The 23,435-nt window shown below is 42.1% G+C and overlaps 1 protein-coding gene across 21 annotated transcripts in view; it reads right to left on the bottom strand.

Annotated features, from left to right (window-relative positions):
• STAT3 (signal transducer and activator of transcription 3) overlaps positions 1–23,435 on the bottom strand; it is a 69,815-nt gene that overhangs the window by 30,728 nt on the left and 15,652 nt on the right. For all 21 annotated transcript variants that reach the window (XR_014078941.1, XM_081577561.1, XM_081577563.1 and 18 more), the window contains 3 exons: positions 2,512–2,662; positions 780–924; positions 89–187 (listed from right to left, as the gene is read on the bottom strand). Coding sequence is in view for 20 of the 21 variants with exons in the window: in XM_081577561.1 (XP_081433687.1) it covers positions 89–187; positions 780–924; positions 2,512–2,639 (372 nt within the window). In the remaining variant the exon portion in view is untranslated. The remainder of the gene's footprint in view (positions 1–88; positions 188–779; positions 925–2,511; positions 2,663–23,435) is intronic.

The raw sequence follows: 23,435 nt of genomic DNA, 5'->3' as shown, positions 1-23,435 counted from the left end.
CACTACTATGGAGGTCAAAAAGCAAGGACATCTTCGTACACATGAAGGAAGCACATGTCAACAGCGCTTGTTTCTTCCCAGGCCTCACCTGGGCTGCAGTGGCTGCAGTCTGGAGGAGGCGGGACTCTTCCCACAGGCAACGGGCCACAATTCGGGCAATCTCCATTGGCTTCTCAAGGTATCTGCTCTGTAAGTGGGGAGACAAAGAGAATGAAAAGCAGCTGCAGACTCAGGAGATGTGGACCGAACTTTGCTAACTTACAGCTAACTTCCTCATAAACTAGGGAAAGCGTTACATTTACTACATGGAACCACAGAGCATCAGAGCCTGGCTACAGTCAGTAGGAGATGAAGTGACGAAGAGAAGAAAGGCAGTCACGATGAGCAGTACTGAGAGTAGAGAGTGAGAGTAGGCTTGGTCATCTGTCTTTGGACAGTGAGTTATCCTGGTCTTACAGGGAGGTGACCGACTTTGTCAAGGAGTATCCAATTATGGTGTCCAAGCCTTTGACAATGAAAAGTAAGAGCCATCTTCCTAGTCATCTGAACTTGTTACAATCATGTTATTCGCATACTAACATAATATAATTAACATAAAAATCACATTATTATTTCAGTGAACCAACGAAGTAAATTTCAGGCAATAATACTCCAAGGGCTGGTAACTTCTCCTTGGATTTAAAGTACAAGATAGGTTATTAGTTAGCCAAGTGAGAAAAGAAATGTTTTTAGGAAAGAAAGCTAAAACTCTCCTCTGCAAGTTCAGTTTCTCATCACACCTGAAGGAACTGCTTGATTCTTCGCAAATTGTGCTGATAGAGAACATTGGACTCTTGCAGGAAGCGGCTATACTGCTGGTCAATTTCTCCCAAGAGATTATGAAACACCAAAGTCGCATGTGATTCTTTGCTGGCCGCATATGCCCTAAAAAAAGGAAGATAAAGATACAGAATGATTCTGAAACCTACACACACACACACGCTCACACACGCATAGGCACGCACTCGAAATCACCATCAAGAAGGAGGGAAAAACAAGGCAACCCTGATGCTTTAACCCACTCACCATTTTAGATGCATCTTACTCAGCAATCATAAATGTCACTGATTTTAAAATTACCAGCAATTATTTTGGATACTATTAACGACTGTCATAGTTCTATATTTATCAAATTTTGAATGATCAGATATGCTGTTTTCCTTTAAATTCTCAGTCAACTCTATGGTCAGATTTTCAGTAGCAAATAATCAATCCCAGGTTAGGATGGCCTATTTCCAACATCTCTGAATTTCCTTCCTGGCCCTTCACCAAATTCTGGAAAAACTAGGTCAGGGGCCTCATTAAACCAAAATTAAAAGGTGGATCTGAATACATTAAAGTGAAGGAAAGAGTTGCTGGGATCCTGTACCATTATCTCCTCTATGACTGAGTGTTAGTCTCTCAGTCGTGTTCAACTCTTGCGATCCCATGGACTGTAGCCTGCCAGGCTCCTCTGTCCATGGAATTCTCCAGGCGAGAATACTGGAGTAGGTTGCCATTTCCTTCTCCAGGGGATCTTCCTGACCCAGGGATATGAACCCGGGTCTCCTGCATTGCAGACCGTTTCTTTACCATCTAAGCCACCAGGGAATCCCTCTCTCCTCTATGAATGAGTCTGTTTCTCTGACTCTGTATCTCTTTTCTTTAATGAAAGAGGAATCAGAAGCACAAACCCAAACCTTTTCTAATCCATGACAAAATTCTCATTCAGATAAAAAAAAAATATCTGTAGCATGTCCCTGAAGCATCAGAACATGCAGAGAATCTCATTAAGCAAATGAAATTAAAATGGGCTTCCCTGGTGGCTCAGATGGTAGAGAATCTGCCTGGAATGCAGGAAGCTTGAGTTCAACCCTGGGTTGGGAAGATTCCCTGGAGAAGCGAATGGAAACCCACTCCAGTGTTCTTGCCTAGAAAATTCCATGGACAGAGGAGCCTGGCGGGCTACAGCCCATGTGGTCACAGAGTCAGACACGACTGAACCAGTAACACTTTTTACTTTCAATTTTAAAACCTCTTGCGAAGAACTGACTCATTAGAAAAGACCCTGATGCTGGGAAAGATTGAAGGCAGGAGGAGAAGGGGATGACAGAGGATGAGATGGCTGGACGGCATCACCGACTCAATGGACATGAGTTTGAGTATACTCCGGGAGTTGGCGATAGACAGGGAGGCCTGGGGTGCTGTATCCATGGGGTTGCAGTCGGACACGACTGAGCGACTAAACTGAACCGAACTCCTAAGCAGGATGTTTAAGTGTGCCAAAAGACAGCTATCCAGATGCCTTTTTAACGTAAAAATGTTTTTCAGGACTAAAATGACCTCTTTACTTTCCAATCTCTTTTGCCCCGTCACCTACAACCATAAGCTTTAAGATGAAATAGTTAGCAAAGAGTTAAGTTAGAGCAGATCATGTCTCTCGACTCAAACTAAAACCTAGCAATTTGGGGGAGTTTCTTGAGAAGGACTTACCAATCTTGACTCTCAATCCAAGGGGCCAGAAACTGCCGCAGCTCCATGGGGAAGCTGTCACTGTACAGCTGATGGAGCTGCTCCAAGTACCGTGTGTCCAGCTGCTGGAGCTGATTCCATTGAGCCATTCTGCTGGAATCAAGGGTCACAACTGCAAACCAAAGGTTCATATGGTCACTACCAGCCCCAGTAAGAGGAAAAACAATCTATCCAACATAGGGATCGGGTCTGTGATTAGGGATAAAAGGTGCTGTGGAAAGGCTCTCACTTGCTCCACCCGGTTTAGAACAATACCTATGCATTCAAATCTCTACCTCTGGGGCCACACCACAGCGTCTTTCTTCTAAACCAAGATGACAATGTGGGCATGATGCCAAGTTCTAGAAACCATTATCTCCCAGAGGTATGTGAAGTTGAGAAACTATTTCACTTCCAGATTTCATTTCTTCCTCTTATTAAACAGAGATCATAATTCCCAGCTCTCCGGGCTACTGAAAGAATATTTCTAGAGCATCCAGCTCAGTGCTCAGCACACAATAGATGCTCAACAGATATGAGTTTCTTTCTTTCCACTTTGGCACTCCTTTCAGGTGGACTGGGACGTATGAATACAGTAAACCTGAACTAAGACCAAAACGTGGGATGTGGGTGTTCAGGGAGGACAGAGAGCTAATTCCAAGGCTACAGATTTAGAAACTACCACACTGTTAAATCAGTTATACTCCAATATAAAATGTTAAAAAAAAACTACACATTTAAACCTATAAGCAAGAATCTGTGTGGGGTTCTCCCATTCAAAAAGAGTAATTTTGTTTTTAAAATTTCTCAGTCTGGGATGAGAAAGAAGAGAAGCTAAAGACAAGGCATTTGAGTTGTCCCCAGGTTCATGAACACCCCAGAGAAATGTTCAGGAAGAAAGCAAGCCAGCTAACTACCTTAAATCCTCTTTCTGAATAGCCTGGGTCATTTAAATAGCAATAGAGACCAAGTAATCTTAAGAACTGGGCTTCCCAGGTGGCTCAGATGGTAAAGAATCAGCTTGCAATGCAGGAGATCTGGGTTTGATCCCTGGGTTGGGAAGATTCCCTGGAGAAGGGAATGGCTAGCCACTCTAGTCTTCTTGCCTGGAGAATTCAAAGGACAGAGGAGCCTGGTGGGTTACAGTCCATGGGGTTGCAGAGTTGGACACGACTTAGCAACTAACATAGCAACAACAATCTTAAGAAGCTGTAAAGGATAACTACAAGCAGTAGCCAAAGACTAAGGTATGTCTAGATCAAAGTATATTCACATGGTTCTCTGGGACAGTGAGAATATTTACTGAGACATAGAATATATACAAACACATACATAGAGTGTTTGATTTCTCAGAGAAGGCATGAAGAAGCACCTAATTATTGGTCCTTTTATAAAAAGAACTGGCTGGGACTTCGATAGCGGGCCGGTGGTTAAGGGTCCACCTGCCAATGCAGGGGACATGGGTTCGATCTCTGGTCTGGGAAGATTCCACATGCTGAGGAGCAACTCAAGCCGAACAAACCCAAATTACAGAATTCTAGAGAGCTGTGCTGCTGTTCTCTTGCCCTCTGTTGGGGGGACAGACGTAGCAGACCCCTTTGCTACTACAAAGATGATATCAATGGGTCAAGCTTTCAAGCATATATTCAGGACAGCGGAGGCTGGCCCCACTCAGCAGTCTTTACATTGAACAAATAACTATCTAAGGCAGCATTATCCAATGAAATGTAATGCAAGCCACAGAGGTGATCTTAAATATTCTAGGGGCCATATTTTTAAAAGTAAAAAGAAACAGGTAAGATTAACTTTAAAAATACATTTTCCTTAACCTAAGACATCCAAAATGTTAGCATCTTAACGTGTGATCATACAAAAATTATTCATGAGATACATTACAGTCTTCTTTTCATAGAAAGTTTTCTAAATCCAATGTGTGCTTTACACTTAATGCCACAGATCTAAGGTATTTCTCTGCTCAAGTACCAAAGGCTTAAGTTCCACCGATGAAAACTTTGGTAAAGCAAAGAAATGAGAATGTCAGAATGAGGTACTTGCCCCATCAGGCTAATTCTTTTAGATAAAATAAGCTAAATCTTCCAACAATGTTAGAGGGGAATAAGTTAAGTTTTCTCACTGCTTGGGATTTTTTTTTTAAAAAAAACAGCATCTGAGGCACATCTCAAACATTTTTAGCTACCACTCCTTTGCAGTCTCCTCCGCCCGCCACCCCCCACCAAGCATTGCTCACCCCCAAGACTAACCTGCCACAGTACCAGTGCAATGCTACCTGGGCAGTAGTACGTGTGTGCTAAACAGTGAAGAAGCGTATGCTACTGCTGAAGCATTGTGACCATGGTGAATTTTACTCTCAATAGGAGATCAAAGGCCTACAACCACTATGGAGAACAGTATGCAGGTTCCCTAAAAAATTAAAAATAGAACTATCATATGATCCAGTAATCTCACTCCTGGCCATATACCCAGAGAAAATCTTTACTTCAAAAAGATACACACACCCCAATGTTCACTGCTGCACTATTTACAATAGCCAAGACATGGAAACAACCTAAATGACCATCAACAGAGGAATGGATAAAGAAAATGTAGCATTTGTGTATGATATGCGTGCACACACACACACAATGGAATACAACTCAGCCATAAAAAGGATGAAATAATGTCATTTGTAGCAACATGGAGGGACCTGGAGATTACCATACCAAGTGAAGTAAGTTAGACAGAAAAGACAAATATCATATGATATCACTTATGTGGAATTTACCTTTAAAACAATGATACAAATGAGCTTACTTACAAAACAGAAAGACTCACAGATTTCAAAAACAAACAAATGGTTACCAAAGAGTAAATGTGGATGAGAGGGATAAATTAGGAGTTTATGATTAACACACACACACTACTATGTATAAAATAGATAACCAACAAGGACCTACTGTATAAAACAGGGAACTCTACTCAATATTCTGTAATAACCTTTATGGGAAAAGGATCTGAAAAAGAATGAATATATGTATATGTATAACTGAATCATTGAGCTGAAACTAACACAAAGTTGTAAGTCAATTATACTCCAATAAAATTAAAAAAGAAAAAAGAAATCAAAGGCCATTAGAACACTCTCACAATATTCACATTAGGACCAAGTTAAAATCTGCCTAGGCTAAAAGCATCAGGATCTGCCTTGTGTTTCTCAGGACATGATTTGCATAGAAATCTGTGTAATATGCCAATGTATGTAGATTCTGTCTCATGTGAATGTACAAAACTGTAGATCTACATAATTCAATACAGTAGCCAGTAGCCATATATGGTTACTGAGCACTTGAAAATGTGGCTTGTTTCAAACCAGAGAGGCTATAAAATACACACTGAATTTTGAAGACTCAATACAAAAATAAAAGTAAAATATCTCATTAATATAGAAATGTTAATATTCTAGATATACTGGGTTAAGTTTTACTATCTATCTTTTTTTTTTCTTTTTGGTTGCTGTGCATGGCTTGCAGGATCTTAGTTCCCAGATCAAACCCAAGCTCCCTGCAGTGAAAGCGCTGAGTCCTAACCATGGGACCACCAGGGAAGTCCCTAAATAAAATACACCATTAAGATGAATTTTATCTATTTCTTCTTAATTCTTTTAGTGTGGCTACTAGAAACTTTAACACTACATATGTGACTTGTATTCTATTTTTGTTGGACACTACTGCAGATTATGTAATCCAAAAGCTGTGGTTCTAATAAAGTACTTAAAGAAATAGACACCTTTTCATAATCAACTCCTGTGTTATAACTCAATTAAAAAATAAACTGCTGATCGTGGATACAAATACAGAGCCATTACAGTCTGATCCTTGAAGGTCCAAATTAAAACTATGTAGCAGCATCCCACTATCCCTGCTCACTTCTGGATTAACCATGGAGTCACGGGCTTCCCTGGTGGCTCTGACAGTCAAGAATCTGCCTGCAATGCAGGAGACTGGGGTTTGATCCCTGAGTCAGGAAGATCCTCTGAGGAAGGGAATGGCTATCCACTCTGATATTCTTGCCTGGAGAATTCCATGGACAGAGGAAGGAGCCTGGCGGGTTACAGTCCATGGGGTCGCAAAGAGTCAGAGGTGACTAACAGTTTCACTTTTTCACTTTCATGCCTGAATAGTTGCATTTTCAAACTCTTACACCATTAAAAAATTACAAATTGTTGCAAGCTTGCCAATTCATTTCCAATTCATTACTCAGAGGGTTTTTGTTGCTGTCATTTGGGTTTTAGTTAGTGCTCAGTTCAGCTCAGTTCAATCCCTCAGTCATGTCCGACTCTTTGCGATCCCATGGACTGCAGTACGCCAGGCCTCCCTGTCCATCACCAACTCCTGGAGTTTACTCAAACTCATGTCTATTGAGTCAGTGATGCCATCCAATCATCTCATCCTCTGTCGTCCCCTTCTCCTCCCGCCTTCAATCTTTCCCAGCATCAGGATCTTTTCAAATGAGTCAGCTCTTCACATCATGTGGCCAAAGTACTGGAGTTTCAGCTTCAGTATCAGTCCTTCCAATGAATATTCAGGACTGATTTCCTTTAGGATGAACTGGTTGGATCTCCTTGTAGTCCCAGGAACTCTCAAGAGTCTTCTCCAATACCACAGTTCAAAAGCATCAATTCTTCCGCGCTCAGCTTTCTTTATAGTCCAACTCTCGCATCCATACATGACTAGCGGAAAAACCATAGCCTTGACTGCTGCTGCTGCTGCTAAGTCACGTCAGTCATGTCCGACTCTTTGCGACCCCACAGACGGCAGCCCACCAGGCTCCATCGTCCCTGGGATTCTCCAAGCAAGAACACTGGAGTGGGTTGCCATTTCCTTCTCCAATGCATGAAAGTGAAAAGTGAAAGTGAAGTCGCTCAGTCGTGTCCAACTCTTTGCGACCCCATGGACTGCAGCCTACCAGGCTCCTGCGTCCATGGGATTTTCCAGGCACGAGAACTGGAGTGGGGTGCTATCGCCTTCTCCGATAGCCTTGACTAGTCAGACCTTTGTTGGCAAAGTAATGTCTCTGCTTTTAATATGCTGTCTAGGTTGGTCATAACTTTCCTTCCAAGGAGTAAGTGTCTTTTAATTTCACGGCTACAGTCACCATCTGCAGTGATTTTAGTTAGTGCTAGTTAGTACAATAATTGGGCTATTTCTTAAACCAGACATGAACTAACAATCTTTTATTTTCCATAAAATTAAAAGAACAAAAATGACTAATGTTATGTTCTATGTCTAATCACTGTAGATAATACTGTATTAGCTCTCTTATATTAGAAAAAAAAAAATCTAAATGAAAGCCAAAGAACAGATAGTATTTTCAAGAACACGGGCAAAGGGTCAAACAGTGATTTCCTTACCAGCTGCTTAGCTACCAACCATATTTAACTAGTAGGAGCCACAGGCCAACTGCTCTTCATAAGAACTGTGGATCCTCAACAGATCATTAGCCGGGACTTTTCTGGCGGTCCAGTGGTTAAGAATCTGCCTTCTAATGCAGGGGACTCGGGTTTGAGCCCTGGGGCAACTGATCCCATGAACTGCAACAAGAGAGAAGCCCACACACCTCAACAAGATTCCCACGTGCCATAACTAAGACCTGACGCAGCCAAATAAATGTTATACAAAGAGAGAGATCATTAGCCAAATTGTCTAGGAAAACCATTGCCAATTAGCTTTGTGGTAACTGTCTTAACTGCAAAAAAATTTTTTTCAAGTCCACTTTATTTCACAATCTCAATTCTGGTTTTTCGAATTACAAGTTAATCTGAAGGACTTCGCTAAATTCTAGCTAAAGTATTTACCTATGGAATGATTCTAATTCTAAACGTGACTTAAAAACCACTTTCACTGAACCCGCGTCAGAGAGAGAAATTTGCACAACAATGTGAATGCCCAGTACTACTCCAGGCAGAGGAGAGAAGGCAATTTATTCCATACAGTGGCTGGCTTAGGGCAATACATTCTCTAATTCTCTTCAGCTGCGTTTTTTTTTAAAAAAAAAAACACATTTATTTGGCTGCGCTGGGTCTCAGTTGTGGCACAAGGGATCTTTAGTTGCAGGGGCATGTGGGGTCTAGCTCCCTGACCAGGAATCAAACCCAGGCCCCCCTGCACTGAGAGGATGGAGTCTTAGCCATGGGACCACCAGGGAAGTCCCTCTCCAGGACTTTACTCTGTTTCAGGTTCACATATAGCAAATGTTAGCAGATAAAGGAAAGGTAAGTTTGATCCTGTTTTCTGCAACTGAAGAGAAAAGAACAAAAATGAAACAGCAAGTCACCAAAGACTTTCTGGACTTTTCAGAACAGGAATTTCTCAGCCTCTCGGGGATAATTTACCAAGAAGTCAAAACACAAACGACCATTGTCTAACGGGGAACTTATTACTGTAAAGATCGCTGAAAAGATTCATCCACTAAGTCACAGTTTTCATTTATGTACTTCAATCTAAAGAAACCAAGGGATGTATTGAGAATCACAAGTCAAGACCACTTAAAAAAGGCTTCACTACATCATTCCATAAAATATATTTTTAAAATTAACACCTGTTCTTTGCGTCCATGCACCAGTGGATTTAAACATGGGGTGAGTGAGTCGGGGTGAAAGTGAGGAAAACCAGGTGTCTACAAACATCCAAAACAGAAAGAGATCTAAAGATAGTTTCTGTTCCACCTTGCAGTGCGTCACAAGATTTTTCTTTGGGTGTTAGCCACACTCTGTATTAGAAATACCTACATTTAAAACAACATATTTATTCATACTTGTATTTCATCTGTTGTCTACACTAAGCTCCTCTTTGCTGTCAGGAAAGGCCCAGTGACTAAGGCAACCCAAGTAAAAAGTAACATGTAAACAGTACTAAGGTCTACAGAAACCAGTCCTTTTGAGAAGATATTTTTACAAGACTATAAAAGTAATCACGTTGGGACTTCCTGGCGGACCAGTAGTTAAGACTCTATACTTTCAATGCAGGCGGCATGGGTTCGACCTCTGACTGGGGAACTAAGGTTCCACATGCTGCATGGTGTGGCCAAAAAAATAAAATAAAAATAAAATAATTCAAAATAAGTACACTTGGATAGTAAATACGCGATTTCATTGCTTACAAATCCAAACAGTTCCTTTATAAAGTTTAAGACTAGATGTCTGGGTACTTCCCCAGTGGCACAGTGGATAAGAATCTGCTTGCCAACGCAGAAAACATGGGTTCGATCCTTGATCCAGGAAGATCCCATATGCTGCAGAGCAACTAAGCCTGTGTGTCATAACTACCAAGCCTGCAGTCTAGAGCCTGGGAACTGAAAATGCTACACCTGCATGCTGCAAATACTGAAGTCCATGAGCCCTAGAGCCTATACTCTGCAACAAGAAGCCCAAGCATCGCAACGAAGAGTAGCCCCCACCTGCTGTAACAAGAGAAAGCCCGTGAGCAGCAACAAAGACCCAGCACAACCAAAAATAATAAACTAATTTTTTTTAAAAAAAGACTAGATATTTGCCTTCACAATAAGACATCTATACAGACACCCAGTTTTGGTGTCCTAAAAAGACAAAATACTAAACACTTGCATGCCCAAGCTGAACTAACCTCACTGTAATAATCAAATATATTCAATTACAGATAGCAATAAAATATATTTGTTTTAAAGTCAGAAACCAACACGTCGTTGCAAAAAAAAAAAAAAATGGACATTGAGATATAAGAGAATTTTAATTATTGTTCCCTCCTAAGGTGGGCAAAACTGATTATAATAAAGAAGTGCTACTAAATTACTGGGAAGTCGAGCTTGGAGAAGTGAGGGGAAGAACAGTTTTAATGACCCTCTGAAGTACACACAACCCCGCAAATTCTACTATCCCCCATTCTTCTTATCCAACTTCATTTATTTTGGCTGTGCTGGGCTTTGCTTGCTGCGACCAGGCTTTCTCTAGTTCAAGCAAGCAGGGGCCACTCTCCAGCTGTGATCATGGGCTTCTCATCACAGTGGCTTCTCTCGTTGCAGTTCTTGGGCTCTAGAACGTGAGCTTCAGTAGTTGCAGTGCACTGGCTCAACTGCCACTCAGCAACTAAGCTTAGTTGCCGCTCAGCATGTAGGATCTTCCTGGACCAGGGATCAAACCTGTGTCCCCTGCATTGGCAGGCAGTCTTCAGGGAAGTCCATTATCCCATTTTAATTCCTGGAAAAGTTCATGCTGAGCACATGATTTTTTTTCCATTCCAAATCCTGACATGTGTAAGGTCTTATCACTAGCACTACTTTGGTATAGTTATCTAATTTAAATCCAGAAACACAGAATAAAATGTATCAGGTTTATAGTTAAATGTAAGAGGTGGAGACGACCAGGAATGTGAACAGCAAAAAGGAAGGAAAACCTAGTGGTCTGATCCATGAAGGACAATTAGGACGTTAAAAGCAAAACCAAAAGCAGTAACGAACATCTAGTGCTCAAACAGCTACCTTTGAGTAAAAGATTCTGAAAACTATGAATTACCAGGGTCTCTTATTATTTCAAATCTAATAGTGCTATGGAAGTAATTTTAGTTTTTAATGCCATGTATTCCCCATACTGCCTTTGGGATAGGCACCATATGTGATCACAACTATTTCAGATTAAACAACAAGAGCAGAACAAATACATTCTCTCTAAACTGAAAGTAACACAACTAGACATGCTTTGTCAATTACTGAATGTGAACTTTATGGTTAAAGTTGCCTGAGAATAGGTCTGAGCTACAGATAAAAACCACAACAGAGACCAAATCTGAGTGTCACGTGGCCTTCCCACTTTGTCACATGACCCCTCCCCCAACCAGACACACTCCCCTGAAGCTGTGTGGTGTGAAGCCAAGGACCAAGAGACTTGACCTTGGATGGGCCCAAGTGCAAGCCCTGACGGTCATTTATCAGCTATATAGGAAGAAAGGCACATTATTTGACTACTAAACAGGCTTCTCCTTTAGCAAAATGGGGAAGTAGCCCTCTTTTGAAGGACTGTTATGTAACTAATAAAAAAAAATAATGGGGACTTCCCTGGTGGTCCAGTGGTTCAGAGTCTGCCTGCCAATTCAGGGAACACAGGTTCGATCCCTGGTTGGGGAAGATTCCACATGCCTCAGAGCAACTAAGCCTGTGTGCCACAACTACTGAAGGCCCTGCACTCTAGAGCCTGTGCTCCGCAACTAAAAAAGTGATCGCAATGAGTAGCCCATGCACCACAGCTAGCAAATAGCCCCTGCTCACTGCAACTAGAGAAAAGTCCTCGCATAGCAACGAAGATCCCGCACAGCCAAAAATTAATTAATTAATTAAAAGACAAAACAAACAACAACAAAAAACTAACCACCTTATATTTTGGGGGTCACTCTCGCCTTTAAAAAAAAAAATTGTACAGCATCCCTCCTGTCTGTGTTGGGTGCACCTTACAGCTGTATTTTTCCTTCCCCTCATGGCATCCCTTTCATCAGCATTTCTTGTGCTAAATCCATTTCCTCAATGCCCTGGGAAAAAGAGATTAAATCATCAGATTGTTGTTGTTTCGTTGCTAAGTCATATCCCAATTCTTTGGGGCCCCATGGACTGCAACACACCAGGCTTCCCTGTCCTTCACTATCTCTCAGTTTGCTTAAACTCCTGTCCTTTGAGTTGATGATGCTGTCTAACCATTTCATCCTCTGTCATCAGATTAGTCCTGTTAAATGATAAGCTCAACTTTCCCTTCTACATAAAATACATGCATTTTAATGGGTCTTTGTAATGTAGCCTGAGGGAGGGAGTTAGTAATGCAGTGATTTGGTGTAAGTGAAGGGGAAGAAGCAAGAAGAGAGGGTTGGGTGGCACCCTAATCAAATATCTCCATACACAGTTCACCCAAGGACAACTCCAGGTCCTAAAAAGACTAAAGGTGGAAACACTAAGTGATATCCAAATGAAAGAGAAAGATGAAAAATAATAACCTTGGTTTAAGAGCAGTCCAAAGAACTAATGATTATTGCTAATATTTATATAGCACTCACTATGTCCCAGGCACTTTGACATATACTTATTTACTCATTTCATCCTCATAATCCTGTGAGATAGACACTATTTTTATATCCATTTGACAGAGGAGGAAAATAAGGCACAGAATATTAAGTGATTCACCCAAGGTCAGACAGGTAGTAAAAGTATGCAACTGGAACCCCACCCTAGTAAGTCCATTTTCAGAATTCCAGCTCTTAACCACTATGCTACAGTGGGAGTTTCATTGATTTTAAGTAAACCGTGAGTCAATCATAATATGAAGTCAATGTGATCTAATGATATTTTAACAGACATATATGTTGTCTGAATGAAAGGATTAGTCCAGTTGGCCCACAGTGATATTCTGACTGTATCACAATTTAAATGGTGCGCTAGCAAACAAACATATTCAGGGAGGGGCAATCAGGGTGTGAGCAGTCCAAGAACATGAATGTTTTGCCCAGTAAGAAGACTTGGGGAGCAGGAAGTAAGGTCAGGAGAGAAAAGGATAACTTACGGAATAGTGGCTTTTCAAATACTTGGAGATCTGTACATAAAAAGATAAGTCACTCCAGACTCACGATCTGTTTTCCTGTAATATCTACTCCCCGATTCTGCCCTTGGTATGCAGAGGTTCCCCAGCCTAGCTGTGTGTTCATCTTGCTCAGTCGTGTCTGACTCTTTGCGACCCCATGGACTGTAGCCCATCAGGCTCCTCTGTCTGTAGGATTCTCCTGGCAAGAATGCTGGTGGTGGTGGTGGTGGTGATTTAGTCACTTAGTTGTGTCAGACTCTTTGTAACCCCACGGACTTGTAGTCCACCAGGCTCCTCTGTCCATGGAATTCTCCAGGCAAGAATACTGGAGTGGGCTGCCATTTCCTTCTCCCACTCTAGCTGCAGAGAATTACGAGGGCAGATATTTTCGTAAAAATAAAAAATAAAACAGAGATGCCTTGAAACCAAACCAGATGCCAAATGGGAATTGTTGAGGATGGGAACCAAGTTTCAATATTTGAAAGCTCCTCAGATGATGCTCGGAGAAGGCAATGGCACCCCACTCCAGTACTCTTGCCTGGAAAATCCCATGGACGGAGGAGCCTGGTAGGTTACAGTCCATGGGGTCGCTAAGAGTAGGACATGACTGAGCGACTTCACTTTCACTTTTCCCTTTCATGCACTGGAGAAGGAAATGGCAACCCACTCCAGTATTCTTGCCTGGAGAATCCTAGGGACGGTGGAGCCTGGTGGGCTGCCGTCTATCAGGTCGCACAGAGTCGGACACGACTGAAGCGACTTAGCAGCAGCAGCAGATGATGCTAAGGTGTGGACAGAGAACTTCAGAACAAAAGCAGAGATCAGGGCTCACCCAGCATGCACATCTCAGTCACCTGAAGGGCTCTGAGACACTAGAGGCTGGTCCTTACTCTACAAGTACTGAATAATCACCTCCAAGGATGGGCTCCAGGCAGTTGTAATGAAGCAGAACCCTGCGGAGACCACAGAAGGAAACTATGGCAAGAGATGAGGGTGGAGAGGCTCTTGGTTAAGCCATACAAAGAAACAGGAACTCTTGCCCCAGGGTAATGGGGAGGTCAGAGGGTTTTAGGAACATAAATAAACAATTCTGTAAGCAGACAGGTTAGGAGGTCTCTAAAGAAGGAGAACCAGGAATGATTTTCTTCACGTAAGAGAAGCCATTTTCGCCTAATCCTGGTTGCAATGTTTGCCCCTGAACAGGTCTCAGCAGGAGTCCAACAGAGAAAAGGCAAACAACAACAAAGTGATAAAGTGATAGAGTCCTAGTTCCTCCTCATGAGATACACATAACAATATACAAGGCCCCCACCCAGGTGTAGGATGGAAGGACAACATTGACACTCCTGACCTCAATCAACTAAAGCCTGGACTCGGTTGACGGTTGACCTTTGCCCCAGTTGTATGCTGAAATCACCTCTGCTCAAGCCCCTCCGTGAATGCATGTATCCTTAGCTTACAACTTCCCCAGTTTTGCTGTTGGGAAGACACCGCTTTGGGGAAGATCCCCAGTGTTCTCCGTACTTGGGCCCGAGTGAGCACTGTGACTCCATAATTTGAACTGATAACCTCTACACTGGGCTGTCAGCCTGAGGACAGGAAGAGCCTGGGCTTTTGCTCACCAGTCTGTTCCTCTCTTCACCCCGCAGCATCCAGCAGGGTGCCCAGCTCATAACAGGTACTCAGAGAAACAAATAGAACAAATAAATCACTGTTATGAATTACAGCTCCACTGACTGAAACATATTCTCCCAGGCAAGGACCCTGCATCCAGTGAGAAGTATTCGGAGGAGCAGACCAACTCTTTCAGATTTGCTGTTTGAAAAATTCGAGGATGACCCTTCAGTGACTTTTTTTTAATTTGAAAGTTTTATTATTAAAAATTTTTAATTGCATTACAGAATTACATGTAAATGTAATATAAATGCTTTACAGAATAAATCATTAACATTTATTAACCAACAATGTGAAGAACTTTGTCTTATAAAAAGCTAACTTATGGCTATTTAGATGGCAGAACTCCTTTTAAATTTTGGCTGAACTTAATCTTTTTCCTTTCTGGATAGTGCCTCTTCAATAAGAGTAAAATCACAGCAACTCCCCCAGTTCAAAAACATTGTCCCACCCAAAATCTTTATAGCCGCTAAGGTTCCCCAACTCCTCAGCCAACTTTGGCCCCTCCACTCCTCTGAGTCTCAAGATGACTTTCAAAATGTCAACTTATCTCCCCCTCGACCTCACCTCCACCCTCCACAGACTGTGTTCCTTCTTCGATGGTGCTCTTGCCTCAAGTGGTTTTCCCGTTGGCGGCATTGTGCGTCCTTTTCCTGTCTCCTCTGGAGAACTTAGCCCTCGTCCCTAACCCTACCCAGGGTCCAATCACTGCTTCAACTCTGAATGCCCACAGCACCTACAAATGAGGCTAAGGTTTTTTCTTGTTTTGATTCCATCTCCTCCATTTGACCCTTACATATCATTCTGATATCAGATTTAAGACACCAAATGAGTAGTGCCTCTATAGCCTCCTTTACTCGCATTTGCACACGCACACATAAACATCACCTCCACTGCAAAAGTTCCTACTAACAGTCACTGATGGCTACAGTGCTGAAAAGCACGCCAGCAATATGGCAACTGCATCTAACAACAAGACTAGTTCTACCCCATATGACTGGTTACCTAGAATTTGGAGGTTTTTCTAGAGGGAAGCAAACCATCCTTCCAATGAATGCAGAGGGACTCACCCTCACAGGGATCAGAGGCAAGCTGCCAACTTTTAGAAACAGGTGTATAGGGACTTCCCTCGCGGTTCAGTGGCTAAGACTCTGAGCTCCCAATGCGGGGGGCCTGGGTTCGATCCCTAATTGGGGAAGAAGATCCCATATGCCATAACCAAGAGTTTGTATGCTGCAGCTAAAGATCCGCCACAGCCAAATAAATATTTTTTAAAATAAACAAAAACAGGAGTATAGTCTTCAAGAAACACACTGTATGTTGGGGAAGCAAATCATCATGTCAAAGTTGCCAGGCTTGAAGCAGCAAAGGGAGGAGGAGGGCAAGTTGCTGGGGCGGGGCAGGGGTTGAGGTCGGGGGAAGCCTGCAGATACTATCATCTTTGGCCAAAGCCCAAATGAAAAGAGTCAAAAAACATCCACTGACTTAGAATGCTGTGTAAGTTAGTAATATTCTTTTAAGACAGGCAACTGAAATAAAGCAGAGAAAGAGTACCTAAATTTCTGAATCTCAATGTCACAGACTCACAATATAGTTCAACACTTACTGAGGAGAAGGAAGAAGTTTTTCTTTATTCAGGTTACTTTTCTAAAAAGATACTAAGTTGATTCTGGGCACTTAGCCTGGAGCACCAGATAACTGGGACTGGGAATCCTTATCTGTGGATCCTGTCTTAGAACCTCTTCCTTCAAAGTGACTGTGGTTTGGGGTCAGAACCTCAAATCCAAAAGGGCATTTGTGGTGGGTATAAAACATGGCTCCAAATTCTCTGATATTCCTCCCTTTGAGAGAAGGAGTCTTTGTCCCTTGCCCTTGAATCTGGCCAAGCCCATGACCGCTCCAACCAATAGAGTTGTAACAGAAGTGTTGATTCCCTCGGAAGGCTCATTCTCCAGAACCCAACCAACACCCTGGGAGAAGCCCAAGGCGGGAGAGGCCACGTGGAGACAGCTGGCGCACAGTCCCAGCTGAGATCAGCCGCTGATTCATCCCAGGCCACGTGTGAGTGAAGCAGCCTCCCAATGATAACGGCCCCCAGATGTTACAGTCTTCCCAGCTGAGGCCCCCGACACTGTGGAGCTAAGACCAGCCACCTCTGCCTTATAGATTCCCTGCCCACAGAATCTGTGAGCACACGATGGCGGGGGCTTTGTGCCACTAAAATTTCAGTTGGGTTATGGCCCTTGGTGACCAGAACAACACTTCTACTAACACACTGATGGAGTGCCATCTTGATAGAGCCCAACTTCCATGAGAATGGAATTTGGAGTTTTAAAAGGAAAGGCTTTGCTGTTAAAACTACTTCGCTAGTTAATCTCTTCTTTCCCCTATGCACTCACTTTCTAAATGAGTCATCTAGTCCCTATTCCTTCAAAATAACATCTGACAATCCGCAAGTTTACATCTCCAGCCCTGGCCTCTCCCATGAACTCCAGAACCCTCTGGCTACTCAACATCTCCACTTGGATGTCTAATAAGCATCCCAAATTTAATATACCCTGAACTAAAGAGCCTCTTGATGAAGGTGAAAGAGGAGAGTGAAAAAGTTGGCTTAAAGCTCAACGTTCAGAAAACTAAGATCATGGCATCTGGTCCTATCACTTCATGGGAAATAGATGGGGAAACAGTGGAAACAGTGTCAGACTTTATTTTGGGGGGCTCCAGAATCACTGCTGATAGTGACTGCAGCCATGAAATTAAAAGACGCTTACTCCTTGGAAGGAAGGTTATGGCCAACCTAGATAGCATATTTAAAAACAGAGACATTACTTTGCCAACAAAAGTCTGTCTAGTCAAGGCTATGGTTTTTCCAGTGGTCATGTATGGATGTGCGAGTTGGACGGTAGAGAAAGCTGAGCGCCGAAGAGTTGATGCTTTTGAACTGTGGTGTTGGAGAAGACTCTTGAGAGTCCCTTGGACTGCAAGGAGATCCAATCAATCCACCCTAAAAGAGATCAATCCTGGGTGTTCATTGGAAGGTCTGATGTTGAAGCTGAAACTCCAATACTTTGGCCACCTCATGCGAAGGGTTGACTCATTGGAAAAGACCCTAATGCTGGGTAGGATTGGGGGCGGGAGAAGAAGGGGACGACAGAGGATGAGATGGTTGGATGGCATCACCGACTCGATGGACATGGGTTTGGGTGGACTCCAGGAGTTGGTGATGGACAGGGAGGCCTGGCATGCTGCAATTCATGGGGTCGCAAAGAGTCGGACACAACTGAGCGACTGAACTGAACTGAACTGAACTAACCCTTTCATTAAAAACCTCCCCCAGCCAACTTCTCCTTCAATCTCCCCCATTTTAGCAAATGACACCTCTACTCCTGCATGTGCTTATGCTAAAAACCTTGAATATAAGCCTTGACTCCAATCTCTCTCCTCTTTCCTCCTTTACTTCCTCTTCTTCTTTTCCATCTCCTCCTCCTCTCTCCATCTCTTGGAGATTACTTCACAAGGTACAGTGGGTCTGCGGGAGAGCTGGTAATGCTACAAATGAAGGGATAACCAGTCCAAGTGAAGGAGGAAACAGAACAGGCTCTATCTTGAAAGCAGGACTCCACCTTGGGCCAGGCTATGGACTTTGAGCTATACGCCCAGTATCTATGGAAGTGACATACCAACTGGGAAACCAGGCCCCCAGAAGGAAGAGCCCCAGGGCTCTCCATCGCCTAAAAGAATACCTTAATTATGTGTGTAACCGAACAGAATCATACATTCTATTATGCTTATTGGGGAATGACCACAAGCCTATTGATTAACTGTCCACTGTTTAAGGCATATGAATCACAGGTTAACTTTGATTGTATCTTTCTTTTTCCTTTGTTCAGACTAGTTTCAGGGAATTTGGGGAGGTGGGTTTGGGCACATACACTTAAGGTATAGAAGGTTTCACAAAAACTGGTCAGGGTCCTTGGCTAACAGGAGACTCTGACTTGGGCCCGCTGGTGTAATAAACTGCACTCCACTATCTGCATTGTCCTTCTGAGTGAATTTGTTTCCTGGAACGCGTGGCTACAACACAAGTAGAGGGACCAGCATGTGCAAACACAGGGGTGCTAAGAGAACATAATACAGATCTTCTGGTTAAACATGACCCATAAGCCTACTAAAGTGACAGTAAAGCAGGGGCAATGGGTACAAACCCACAAGGACAAAGAATGGGAAATGAGATGACCATGGACAAAACATGTCAATAAAATTCTAGAATCCAGAAAGTAGAGTGATGTTAACTGACCTAGTACAGCCGAGAAAACTGAACAGTAAGTGTCTGCTGGATAACACCCCAAAAGCTCAAAGTTGGAGGTGGGAGATATGGTTGAAGGGAGGGGTGAAAAGTTTGGATAAAAATAGGAGAACTGGTTGAAAACCTGCATAAAGAGCAGATTTAGATCCCCCAGATAACTACCTTTCTCCAAGCCCAGAAAGAATACTTATTGCCTGGAGAAAGCTAACTCCAGACTTGGGGATACCAGGCACAGCTGAGGATGCACTAAACTGAAACAATGGCAATAAGGTGAGAGGCTACATACATCAGCTTCCAGAAGCCTGGCAGTCAGGGCCTCCCCCAGTCACCCCACAGGGAAGCCCAACAAGCAAACAAGACCATTCAACTTCAACTATTAGCCTTTTGAAGAAAACCTTCAATATGAGAGAGATGAACATAAGAAAAGAGGAACTCAGGAATCAGAGAATACTCAGTTCAGTTCAGTTCAGTTGCTCAGTCGCGTCCAACTCTTTGCAGCCCCATGGACTGCAGCATGCAAGGCCTCCCTGTCCATCACCAACTCCCAGAGCTTGCTCAAACTCATGTCCATCAAGTCAGCGATGCCATTCAACCATCTCATCTTCTGTCGTCCCCTTCGCCTCCCACCTGCAGTCTTTCCCAACATCAGGGTCTTTTCAAATGAGTCAGTTCTTGGCATCAGGTGGCCAAAGTATTGGAGCTTCAGCTTCAGCATCAGTCCTCCCAATGAATATTCAGGACTGATTTTCTTTAGGACTGACTGGTTTGATTTCCTTGCAGTCCAAGGGACTCTCAAGAGTCTTCTCCAACACCACAGTTCAAAAGCATCAATTCTTTGGCATTCAGCTTTCTTTATAGTCTAACTCTCATATCCATATATGACTACTGGAAAAACCATAGCTTTGACTGGACAGAACTTTGTCGGCAAAGTAATGTCTCTGCTTTTTAATAAGCTGTCTAGGTTGGTCATAGCTTTTCTTCCAAGGAGCAAGCGTCTTTTAATTTCATGGCTGCAGTTACCATCTGCAGTGATTTTGGAGCCCAAGAAAATAAAGTCTGTCACTGGTTCCAGAGTTGCTAGCAGTATACAAAAACTTCACAAAACTATAAATAATATCCTCAAAGAGACAAGTTATGTACGTTAAACAGGAATAGGATAAAAATTAAGAGGAATGACTTCCTGGTGAACCAGTGGCTAAGACTCCAAGCTCTCAGTGCAGGGGGCCTGAGTTCAATCCCTGGTCAGGGAAAGAGATCCCAAATGCCACAATGAAGATTCCCATGTGTTGCAACTAAGACCTGGTACAGCAAAATAAATATTTTTCAATTAAAAAAAAAGAAGATGAAGATGAAAATGGCAACTGAGAAAGGACTCTTGAAAATGACAGCCAGGATTTAAAATCAAATAGATGGGTTGAAAGAACCAAGAAAACTTCCTAGAATAAATCTACAACAAAAAAAGATGGAAAATAATCCACAACAAAAAAGATGGAAAATAGAAGCAGAAAGGAAACAAAACACAACACAACTTAGATGATCTGTCCAAAAGATCCAATATCTGACCAAGATCTTTCTCAGAAAAAGATAAGGGGAAATGGAAAGGTGAGAATTATCAAAGAAATAATAAGAATTCCCCTTTTCTGGTTGAAAGGGACCCATCTAGAACTCAATCCAATGAATGAAAATAGACTCGCACTAAGGCATATTCTGTGAAATTTCAGCACAGTGGGAATGAAGAAGTCATACACACTTCCAGAGAAAAGAATCAGGCCTCTTGGAGAGGATAAAAAATCAGAACAGCATAAGCCTTTCAACACAGCCACTGAAGGATTCAAAGCCAATGGAGCCAGCAATGCCTTCGAGTTGATGAACAAATTGATTCAGTGCCCACCCAAACCATCATTCAAGGTGAAGAAAGAATAAAGAGATTTCAGATACTCAACAATTCAGAAAAGTGATTTCCCAGGCACCTTTTCCTGATAGTATTTTACTAGAATTTGTGGTTCAGCAAATAAAGCAATCAAGACAGAAAGAAGAAGACATAAGATCTAGGGAAAGGGGAATCCAATATAGAAGACAGGTGAAAGGGGACTCAGATTGCAGGATGATAGGGTGAGAGGATTGCCCAGAAAATGACAAACAGATTCTGAATGTGTTTAAGTATCTTCAGTAAGAGTGCCAGGCATTTGATAAACCTGTTGGAATATTTGGGGAAAGCTAGCAATAGGTATAAGAAAAGTAAATTGATTTTTTATGAAAATAATTTTGATTTTTTTTATTTTATAAAAATTCATTTTTAAGATAAAAATACTAACTCCAGGGAAAAAATCTGAATGTGAAAGAAAACGTAATCATGTAACAGTATACTATGCAGCTTATCAGTACACAATACTTATTTACTTAAAATTCATGATTTAGTGGTTTGACTAAAATGGTTTAAAAATTATGATGATGGGACTTCCCTTGTGGTCCTTCCAGTGGCTAAGACTCCATGTTCTCAAGGCAAGGGGTTGGGGTTTGATCCCGGGTGGGAAATAGGTCCCACATCCCACAACTAAGACCCAGAACAGTCTAATAAATAAATAAATATAAATAATTTTAAAAATAAATAAGACTGTTTCTGGGAAGCAATACTTGGAAATAAGAAGAGTGGAACAGAAAACTATCATTTTTAATATAAAGTCTTGCATTAGTCTTCAATTTCTAACTTATTTATGTGCACTACTCTGCATAAAAATTAAAATTATGTTCTAACTCATTACAGACCAGGGGATTTTTGCAGAAACTATCACCTGTGGCTGGTAATTTTTCTTTTCACCAGTCAAAACTTAATTCTGTCATTTCACTAACACTTTGCAGATTATTACATTCAAATAATAGTTACACCTGACACACCTGTAAAGTCTTCACCACACCATGAGTTTCATTTTCACTTTCCATATCAGAATCACTCAGATTTTCTGTCTTTTTGTGGGTCTAATATTCACATTGTCTGAATCAGAACTATATTCTGAAGAACTACCGTATTGTGAGACTCCAGTATATGTCATTCGGATAATCAGAGAAAGTATATGCATTAGGTTCACCAAAAAATTCTTCCCTCAAAATTTTGCAATGTGTCATTTAAAAATTTTTTACAGTAATAAACTTGCTTTTATAATAATCTAACAGAGCAAAATGTGAGTTATAACAACAAAAGTCGTATAATGAAGCTCTGATCAATTTTAAACTCTAACAACTTTGCACGTGATGTTAATTACATGTGTGTACACGTGTGCGTGCACTCGCTCAGTCGTGTCCAACTCTTTGCAACCCAATGGACTGTAACCCACAAGGTTCCTCTGTCCATGGAATTTTCCAGGCAAGAATACCAGAATGGGTTGCCATTTTTCCAACCCAGGGATCAAACCGGAGTCTCCTGCATTAGCAGGCAGATTCTTTACCACTAGCCCTACTCGACAGTGAAGGCAATGGCAACCCACTCCAGTGTTCTTGCCTGGAGAACCCCAGGGACGGAGGAGCCTGGTAGGCTGCCGTCTATGGGGTCGCACAGAGTCGGACACGACTGAAGTGACTTGGCAGCAGCAGCAGCAGCCCTACCTGAGAAGCCCTGATGTTAATTTTATCACTCTGTAAAAACATGCTGATAGCTCTTCGGTCTATAATGTTCGGTGACTAAAGACGTATTAATACGTCTCTGGTCAAGAATACGTTAAAGTGAAATGCTTAGTACCAAAACAAAACTGACATAACATCATTTTATCTTCTCTCAGAAGGAACTATTCATTAAAAAAAAACAAAAAAAGAAAATACAAAAAAAAAAAACAAACCCTGGGTCTGGAACCAAAGGCAGAATTTAGAGTGTGGAACAAGACAGACAGGTCTCTGCCCTGGAGATGAAGACAGACAAGTCAATGGGATGATAATTACCTCTTGTGATAAGAGCAATAAAGATGTAAGATAGTGAGTGACTGGGAGTTATAATTTAGATACCACATCTGGAAGGAAGTAAGCTATTTGTTCAGACTGTTAAAAATCTCAGATAGGAGTTTCTGGGACCAAAAAGAGTGTAAATTCAAATCTCTACAATCAACAGCCCTATGCTTAGGAATTCTTTTCAACTTGGCAGATTCCCCGCCAAGAGCAAGACCTGGTCTGCTGCCTGGAGTGGCTGTAAAACAAAAAGTCTTCAGTAACAGGGATATTGAAATGCCCCCCACACCCACCCCTACTATAGGCTGACTTCCTCTCCCTTATTTTGGGAGATTCTGTTTGATTTTTGCCTCTGAAGATTTCCCTAATTTCCTGGAGAGCTCAGTGTAGCCAATATTTCTTGGTGGG

Source organism: Giraffa tippelskirchi, chromosome 3 (genome assembly GCF_054371585.1).
Source record: "Giraffa tippelskirchi isolate mGirTip1 chromosome 3, T2T-mGirTip1v1.2.pri, whole genome shotgun sequence".
Classification (NCBI taxonomy): domain Eukaryota; kingdom Metazoa; phylum Chordata; class Mammalia; order Artiodactyla; family Giraffidae; genus Giraffa; species Giraffa tippelskirchi.
The sequence above is the reverse complement of the archived record's forward strand: the minus strand, read 5'-3'. Positions and strand labels throughout refer to the sequence as shown.